At 42.4% G+C, this 10,000-nt stretch overlaps 1 protein-coding gene and 1 pseudogene across 1 annotated transcript; both read left to right on the top strand.

The window, feature by feature from the left end:
• Positions 1-4,715: 4,715 nt before the first annotated feature.
• On the top strand, positions 4,716-5,351 carry LOC138048430 (THAP domain-containing protein 6-like). Its single transcript, XM_068894623.1, has one exon. The coding sequence runs from the start codon at positions 4,716-4,718 to the stop codon at positions 5,349-5,351; it is 636 nt and encodes a 211-aa protein (XP_068750724.1).
• A 2,139-nt stretch (positions 5,352-7,490) lies between these two features.
• Positions 7,491-9,950, top strand: LOC138050090 (uncharacterized; annotated as a pseudogene).
• The last annotated feature ends 50 nt before the right edge of the window (positions 9,951-10,000 follow it).

Genomic DNA, 10,000 nt, shown 5'->3' with positions numbered 1-10,000 from the left:
CGGGGTTTAGAGGACCTCTAGTTACAAAATAATAATGATTTATAAAAGAAACAAAAGTTAATCGGACTGATGCAGGCCTAGAATGCCTCACCACGTGATGAACTGACACTTTATAGACAACCTGCTACCCCAATCGTACCCAGACCCTTCTGTTCAATTTCTGTCTTATTCGCACGCTCAACCGTCAGAAATTATATATTTCAACTTCACTACACAGACAAATGCAATCCATTAGGTTTATTTTGGTATCTTTCGGCCTCGCACCAGCAGCAAGCATGAACCACCTAGAAGACAAAGAACGGGCTTGGCGATTTGTCTAAGAGAAAAAACAAGAAAACTAGCAGTATCGGTTACAAACCCAAGGACTTAGAGACCAAAAGTGTGACGTCTGTGCTGTCTTCAACATACCCATCCTTAGCGGTTGCGGACTTCCAACGACCGTGTCTCTGAAAGACTCTATCAGGCACTCCACTATTAGCCGCAGCAGATGCCCCCCCTGACCGGAACGAGTGAGTGCCGTAAACCTGGGGATCAGGTAAAAAACCTCTCAGGGTTTTGCGCAAGTGGTCCCTAAAAGTACTGTAACCAATGGGCTTATTATTGGAGGCCAACTTGTAGGACTTTTTGGTCTTAATCAACCGCCTGAAAATAAATTGGTCTGACAGAGGATCGATATTAAACCTGTTTAGATACTCTTCTAGGATCTTGACTGGGCAGGCCGTACCCTCTCCCTTTGCGATCAGGACCTCATCACCTTGCCTTAGTTGATCATTTTTGCTCTTCTCGACTTTAATTAACATGTACCCGGTGTGAAAGGAAATTTGATTTCTTTTAATCCTACTGACGTCATCAAACCTGAGGAAACCCGCGAAACACAGTAGATATAGGCAAACATTTCTAAGCTCCAAACCGTTAGACAGGTCAGCCCCGCCAACTATACTCTTAAGTAATTCCGGTGTGATAGGCTCTTTCCGATTCGACCTTGCGGTGCCTAAGATTCTCTTAGACGCATCCCTAACCGCCACAACTAGCGAACTATCAGTAGGGGAGGCCAACCCAGCGGTTTCATGCACCCATTTTATCCCATAGAACGCGGCATCAACAGAACTACAAGAGATAGTAGTTTCTAATAAGTACTGTAAATAAAGGGCCACCGGAAGCGGTTCAGCCGTCGACAGTGCCTGTAGCCCTGGACATTAGAACAGTGGATTTCATTCTATCAGCCAAATTCCTCAAATCGGGGTGCTCTAGATTTCCGACATCCTTCCAGACTCCGTGCTGGAACACATCTGAAAGAAAATAGAGACAACAAAATGGTGGGCGCTGATAATTCCTGACAAAAACCTTAACTCAGAATTACTTCCCGACTGTAAATGTGCCCAAAGAAAGCAAATTCGGTTACGAAACGCTGACTTTAATATCTCTACACATTACATACACGTTAGTTCGCTAGATCCATTAGTACACTTGAAACTGAAAATAAAACACCAGAAACTGTCCCACACTGGACAATGACGGGAAAAAGCGGATACCAAAGATCCGCTAAAAACTAATGGAAAGTGGATACCAGAAATCCAGTCATACTACTGTATGCCATGTTTTCGACATAAATTCCAACCAGAAATGGCCACATCTTGAGTTAATTGCACTTATCGCACCATCCATCATCTTCAGTACAAAACCCTGATGAACACAGTCGTTCACTGACATTAAACTTGACTCTAAGAGCGGCCACTTTAAAACACAAATTCTTAGCTCCAAACAAACGGTTCTTAGCTTTGCCTCTGACAAAGAGACACTTGTGATCAGGTAATAACAACCAATCATGCACAAAAGGACTCCAATGTCTGCCGTCTTGAGACAAGACTGTCCAAAAATAGGATGACTTCCACACTGGAACAACAATTGATCCTTCAGCCTTGCATAGTTTCAAATGATTGATAACTCTTACAATCAAGGAAACCGGGGGCACTAGCCAATTATTCTCATATTTCCAATCTTGAGTAAATGCGTCAACCACTTCTGTTCCAGGCTGATAAAACCTAGAGTTAAAGCGAGCAAGCTTGGTGTTATAGTTGCAAGCGAACCTGTCCACCGAATGCGGACCCCACCTAACGTTCAACATTCTAAAAATATCATCGTTTAATGCATAATCATCAAAATCTATGATTCTACTGAGACAATCCGCCCCTGTGTTCAGGTCTCTAGGGATCCATTTCATTTCGAGTGAAATGCTATTTGTTGCACACGAAGCGAAAATTTCTAAAGCTAGAGACTGCAATTGCTCAACACGACTTCCACTATTTACAATGCTTACAACATTCTGATTATCAGTGAACCAAGCCACCTGTTGGCCTTTGAGATTGTGAGCAAAGCTACTAATAGCTAACTGAACCGCTTTTAATTCCCTCCAAGTAGAGCTCTTCTTTCGCTCATCGGACGACCAGTTCTGCTGGAATATTTTACCTTCGTTTTCAACAAAAGAACTGCAAGCGTAATCAGAAGCATCCGAATATACAATCTTCGAGGGCTTGCTTTCAGTAGGCCACACCGCCCGACCGTTCAGAGAACGTGCGTTTAGTTTCCAGAACATTATTTCCCGAATAGCCTCATCAGTGAGCTGGACATTAGAATTCCACGATGACCTACGATATAACACATGGTATAATGACCTAGTCATAATGCGCGTGACGTTACCCACAAAAGGAGAGAATGAAATGATCATGCCAATAAGCGAAGCCAGATCCCTAGCTTTGACTACGCGAGATTCACAATCACTGAGGAAATCAATAAAATTAACAAATTTGCGCAGTCGTTGATCAGTGGCAGCAATGGTGCCCCGAATAGTGTCAATCACACAACCTAGCCAAGCTGTAACATGAGAAGGATCCCACTGGGACTTTGCAAGGTTTACAATAAAACCAAACCTAATTACATCGCTATGCACCTTCAAGCTGTGAATTTTAGCAGTTAACTCGGTAGCGCCCCCGCCCACTCCGTCATCAAGAAAAACGACTATCGGAATAACATTGGACCTCCACATTTTAATAACTGGCTTAAATAGTTTTGTGAATAAACATGGCGCCGAAGACAGACCGAATGGGAGAACTGCAAATTGAAAATAACGAATAACCCCGTCACCAAAACCCCACCTAAAAGCTAACAACTTTCGGTGCTCGGGAAAAATCTCTACATGATGATACCCCGACTTAAGATCAAACATAAAAAGGGAATACCCCCGTGAAATAATTGAAAGCGCGACTTTGAGATCTTCGCATTTAAATTTTTGTTTGTAAACGTACAAATTGACATATCTAAGGTCCAATATCAATCGCTTCTTCCCAGACGATTGTGTGGAAACTGACAAGGGATTCACAATATCGGGAGCTTCATCTAATTCTTCGATACAATTCATCTTGAGTAGATCTAAAACCGCCTCGGAGACAAAGTCCTTCTCCTTAATAGCAGATAAGTTATTATCGCTATGTTTCGGAGGAGGGAGAGAAACAAAAGGAATTTTATAGCCTTCTCGAATAACTTCCAATATAAAACCCGGAGCATTGATTCCTTCCACTCTGAAATGCATTTTGCTAGCCTTCCTCTAACCGATGTAACAGATTTCGCCTGAGTAGAATCTAATTCATACAAATCAAATATAGAAAACTGTGCACGAGAAGAATCGACTCCCACACAAGGAAAATAAACATCATCATCGACAACGAGATAATCATTAGTAACAATGGAATCAACTACACCTTGATCGTCCCCATCTAGTCAGAAGCTTGTACTGGGTTTGGATTGAAAAGTCGAGCATTGAGCTCTCCAATGTCCTGGCTTGCCACATTGAAAACAATTTCCGGGTCTAATTCGACTCCTGCTTTGTGCCTCCACCGTTGGAATTTGTTTAACACCTAGCGAATTTCGTTCGCCCGAACGACTGGGACCTGAATCCTGAACGACCGAATCCTTTCTGGCAGCAAACCCCGAAGCAGCAGTTCGGGATCTTGAAGCCGACTGTTTTAAATGTGCCTTGGCGCGTGCTTCAGCTTTGAACATCTTTTTCTCATCGTCAGAGTCATCAGCGATCTCGCTCTTTTTATACTCCTGGACCGTAGACCAGCCGTACTCTGACTTGTCGGCAAGAAGAATGTCGGTCGTTTCGCCAACGAGTCGTTTCGCAAACCGTCAGTTCGCAAACGTGTTGGGTCGATTCGCAAACGTCCGATAGTCGTTTCGCAAACTTCTAAGGGCCGATTTACACGATACGATTTTGTTGCATGCGACAAGCTCACAACAGGTCTACGACATGATTTACGATTGTCGGCGCTAACATCGGGTTTGCTAATGGTGTTTCATTTCAAAATTCTCCAGCGTGAGAGTCACGCTTACACATTCTCAATTTGAGACCGTCATTATTCACGCTGGCAAAGTTTAAACCTAAATGTCGCTCTGTGAAACTGTAATGTAGGATTAATGTGAACTAAAACCCTAAGGGCCGATTTACACGGTACGACTGCCTTAATGTAGAATCGCGGACATAAAAGATCAAATGTGAACTCGAATGGGAATTCAAATTTCGCATCGTGAAATTAAAAACCCAAACTCGCGGACATAAAAGATCAAAGGTGAACTCGAATTTGAAAAGAAAATATATTATACAGACTACTGATTCTAAATTAAGATTCATATGTTAACTTCAATACTCCGCATGAAAAATGTCGGACAAAACAAACAAGAGCGGGGTCGTGGGCAAAGCTACTTCAGCCGTGCAAATTGCTAGCAAGGAGGAAAAAATTGGTCGCAAATGTTGCGCAGCTGCAAACTGTAATAACCGAAGTGAAAATCGACCCGATTTATCGTTTCATGTGTTTCCATCGGACGCACAACAACTGAAGAAGTGGGAAATTCGTAAGAAAAGAGGTGATGCATTCTTTGCCACGGTAGGAAACAAGTTCTGTTGTTCTGAACACTTGTTACCGACGGATTTTAAACGGAGTCTGACTGGCCATAGACGAGACTTAAAACCGGGAAGCGTACCATCGGTCTTTCCTTGGACAAACGTAGATGAAGGATCGCTTTGTAGGGCGAAAAGGTCGAAGATGAGATGTGAGAAATCTGAAGGGATAACAAGAGCCGAGAGTGCTCATGAAAATAAAGAGCAGAAAGGGATTGCAGAAGCTTTCCGAAACGACTTTGTTGTTTTCGGCCCAACAACACTTGACAAGTGGATAGAAGAAATAAAGATGGAACATGGAAGGCTGCTTCAAGAATTACAAGAATTTAAAGCAAAAGGAGAGGATTTCCAAGTTTGGTCTGGAAATCCTGCTAGGATCAGTTATTACACCATCTGAAGAGGCACCCAAAATTAAACACTGTTTTCTTTTTCAATAAAGAAACCACATTGCATTACAGTGACTTGTTCGTGTCCCTGCTGATGCATCATTTCAATGTAACCATCTATCACTAGTTGTTCATTCTTTAAGCCATCTCTCATAGCCGATGACTGATAGTTGCTGCCATAGTTTAGGACTTCTTTGATTATTTTAGTGGGAAGTCCCTACCTTGTGAGAACATCCAACCCTGTAGCTCTTTGAAACTGTAACTCTACCAAACCTGTGATTGTACCATTCTTGGCAGGCAGACTGTCTTCTTGTTTGATACTCTATGTCTGCAATTTCATCTTCAGTTTTGAAAAGACCTTTTTTAATTCTTTCTTCGCGATCACAGCTCCAACCTCCGTTGCATGGTTGTGTGGATTCTTCCCCGCTTGGAATTTTCCGTCCCTCTCGGCTATCGACGCCTTACAAGCATTACCTTTTGGACGGACAGTGCATTGCCAGTAAGTCGCGTAAGACCGCTTGGAATTTACATTGTAGGTGAACCCTAGGCTATCTACAAGCATTGTTTTCCGGCGCCTCGTTCCTTGCTCCACCAAATGGAAAGTTATTGGGGAGGCCTCGGGATGGGCAGAAACGTCATTGCTAAGGGATGGCTCACTTATTGATGACTCCGCGAGAAGGGGAGCTGTCTGTTGCCATGCATCTACAATAAGGAAACAGGAAAATTACTAGAAATGCATCAAACGAAAGTGAACGCCAAGTCAAATTATCACAAGTATGTTGCAACATACGCAACGCCAAGTCAAATTAAAATGCATCATACAAAAGTGAAAAAAAAAACTGACTGACGAATACTTTTGATAATGTATGTGGCAACATACGCAACGCCAAGTCAAATTAAAATGCATCATACAAAAGTGAAAAAAAAAACTGACGAATACTTTTGATAATGCATCATACAAAAGTCAATGTTTGTAAGTCAAATTACTAACAATGCGATGACATAATTAAATGGGATTGAAATTCCCGCGTCCAGAAAAAAAACTAAATGACGTAGCACATATCAGTTTTCTCAACTAATTCGAATAACAAACAACAAAGTGGTCATACCTGTTTCATTCCCTGTTTCCTGATTTGCTGAAGTTGAGGCATTCGGAGTTGATGGTCGTGGGGACGATATCTCAAATGATGCCGGAATGTCAAAGTCATCTATCACCTGTTGCAGCCATCGCATAAGAGTGCTTCTTGACGTGAAGTTACTTCTTCGGTACAGAAGATACAATGAAAGCTTTCCATTTCTACTGATGTTTCGATAACAAGACGCGAGAGTATTCCGAGTAAAATGAATACTATAATTGATCCTAACGGAACGAGAACACGAAAAGAAATTAAAATGAATGCCACCAAATTTACTGTCACAAACAACCGTTTGTCGAATTCAACAATCGAAGCAGAAGCAGTTGAGAAAAATAAAATCTAGACTCTCGGCTATAAGCCGAACCCCTTTCTCCGAAAATTTCCTTTCGTCTGAATTTTTATTTCGGTCTGAATCTTCACTTGTTTATGTAATCGCTTTACACGCAAGCTTTTATTGATTTAGCCTTGAAACACAGTGAAGAGTACGCGTAATATATGACGTTTGCGAAACGACTATCGGACGTTTGCGAATCGACCCAACACGTTTGCGAACTGACGGTTTGCGAAACGACTCGTTGGCGAAACGACCGGTTTCCGGCAAGAAGGATGTGCTTTTGGAGCTCTTTCAATAAGTCCTCACCTTTCTGGAGCGAGTCCTTAACTTTGTCCAGAGCATTCGCTTGAGCGGCTGCTTTAGTTTCCTCTAAGGTGTCCTGAATCTTCGCGTTAAACCTGAATTCTTATCAATAAAGATTTGGTAATGCAAAGACAGGCAAAAATTAACGATAAAAACCGACGTTTCGGTGTCTTCATGACGCCATTGTCAAGGAGAAATAAAAATTACATAGTTTGCGGCGAGGTGTAACATGAAATTAGCATACAGTGTTTGAAGCTAATTATATAAATACTTTTGCGCGAATTGAATCGCTTTGCACGTTCAGAGTGGGTTTTAGGTCTCTGATGAAAAGCATTTCATTCACCAAACAATCAAACTTATTTCTACACTTTTTCAGAATGCTAAATCGCCTCAGTAGGTCTTTTGGGACTTCGCCGTGCTGTTCGTGATAGTGTTTATATACTGAAGATGCCTTTTGTTTATGTCCATCCACACGTGTGTGTAAGTGTCCACGCGTATAGCCCACATAACCTGCATCACACAGGTCACATTGAAAACGATAAACGACGCGTTGTTGGTTGACGATCTGTGGCTTAGTTTCGCGTACTTTAAGATCTTGGCCGCGAGATCAATTCCATCTACGATGAGATTCGCCGGAGCTGTAGCTTGCCTCGCTACGTCTGTGTTTTACGTACAATGGTAAGCCTTAGAAAGAAGTATCATCAGGAAGTCATGAACACTCACACAAAGAAGATCTTACGGTTGCTCAACATCGAAATAGACGTTGATGAACATATTTTAAACCTGTCATCCTACAACCTCTCCTTTTTCCAGAAACTGGTCCTTTGCCGAGGATTGAAATTTGCTATTCCTCAACGTGTGTCTGCCATAGATGTGAAACAAGCTTTGAACCCCACCTCAATAGTGATAATTTAAAGGAACTATCTGCGGCAACGTTACGTTCCGTTGCACTAAATTACATCGAGCGCAAGAGTCCGAAACCTCCAAAGACACTGCTGAGAGCTATCGAGGAGTTAAAAGAACGCGACGACATCGTTATCACGAAACCCGACAAAGGGTCTGGTGTTGTGGTCTTGGACAAAACCGAATACTTACGATTACTATCTGAAGCCTCAATCAATGATACAAGCAAGTTCTGTGCGGTTCCCCTGGAGAAACCCAAGACCAGGGGCAGACCACCCAAACATTACCACCCGCTACTACAAAAGGAGAAGATCCTAGATTCCATTGTTCGTAGAATTCTGCCAAAGACCATTGCAGACTCTGTGAGCCCTTCAGGTTCCAGATTGGCACATTTATATGGGTTGCCAAAAACCCACAAAGAACAATTGGCTATGAGGCCTATATTATCAGCGACCGACACGTACAATTATCCCCTGGCTAAATGGCTCGTCGAGAAATTGAAGCCCTTGTCACTTAATCAGTATACAGTTACTGATATTTTTGATTTCACAAATGAGATTCACGAGCTTAAGATCAACAAGGGTGAAATCTTGGTTTCGTATGATGTCTCCTCGTTATTCACAAACGTGCCTTTGGATGAAACAATAGAGATCCTGGTCAACAGAGCCTTTACAAACAATTGGTTCAATACAACGCACAATCTTGCCCTTACCAGAACGGATCTTGTCGATCTCCTAAGCGTAGCCACTAAAGGCCAACTGTTTCAGTTTGACGGAGCTCTTTACGAACAGACAGATGGCGTTGCTATGGGGTCCCCTCTCGGGCCCTTATTAGCTAACGTTTTCATGTCATCCATCGAAGATACCCTCCAGCGGCAAGGAAAACTACCATCCTTTTACCGTCGATATGTTGATGACACGCTCACTGTAATGTCTGATTTAGCAACAGCAACTACTTTCCTGCATACCCTCAACAGCGCCCACACTTTGGTCAAATTCACCATGGAGGTGGAAAAGAACGGCAAGCTTCCTTTCCTTGGCACCGAATTACTCAACCATGCACCTCGGATTGAAACCAAGGTTTATGTGAAACCCACAAACACGGGGCTACTATTACACTATCAAAGCCATGTAGACAATCGCTACAAACGGAGCTTACTGACAACCATGCTTGATCGCGCACACCGATTATCTTCCTCCTGGACCTTTTTCTCTGAAGAGTGTGATCGCCTAAAGAAAGTTTTTGCACAACTTAAAGACCCGTAACGATTGGTAAATTCCACCATTAACACCTTCTTACATTCTAGAATCGTTGATAAGCAGCCCTCACAGACGCCCAAACAACCAAGAGCCATTGTCCGTGTGGTCATACCGTTTAAAGACCAGGAATCAGCAAATTATGTTAAGAAAGAGCTCAAGAATCTCAGCATAAAGGTGCAGACAACTGTCCAGCCAGTATTCGTTAGCCGAAAAATTGGCCAAGATCTTAAAGTACGCGAAACTAAGCCACAGATCGTCAACCAACAACGCGTCGTTTATCGTTTTCAATGTGACCTGTGTGATGCAGGTTATGTGGGCTATACGCGTGGACACTTACACACACGTGTGGATGGACATAAACAAAAGGCATCTTCAGTATATAAACACTATCACGAACAGCACGGCGAAGTCCCAAAAGACCTACTGAGGCGATTTAGCATTCTGAAAAAGTGTAGAAATAAGTTTGATTGTTTGGTGAATGAAATGCTTTTCATCAGAGACCTAAAACCCACTCTGAACGTGCAAAGCGATTCAATTCGCGCAAAAGTATTTATATAATTAGCTTCAAACACTGTATGCTAATTTCATGTTACACCTCGCCGCAAACTATGTAATTTTTATTTCTCCTTGACAATGGCGTCATGAAGACACCGAAACGTCGGTTTTTATCGTTAATTTTTGCCTAAACCTGAATTGATCTTCATTCGCTTTCTTTTTAAAACGCC

This window comes from Montipora capricornis, chromosome 5 (genome assembly GCF_036669925.1).
Source record: "Montipora capricornis isolate CH-2021 chromosome 5, ASM3666992v2, whole genome shotgun sequence".
Taxonomy (NCBI): domain Eukaryota; kingdom Metazoa; phylum Cnidaria; class Anthozoa; order Scleractinia; family Acroporidae; genus Montipora; species Montipora capricornis.
This window is presented reverse-complemented; position numbering and strand designations above follow the sequence as displayed.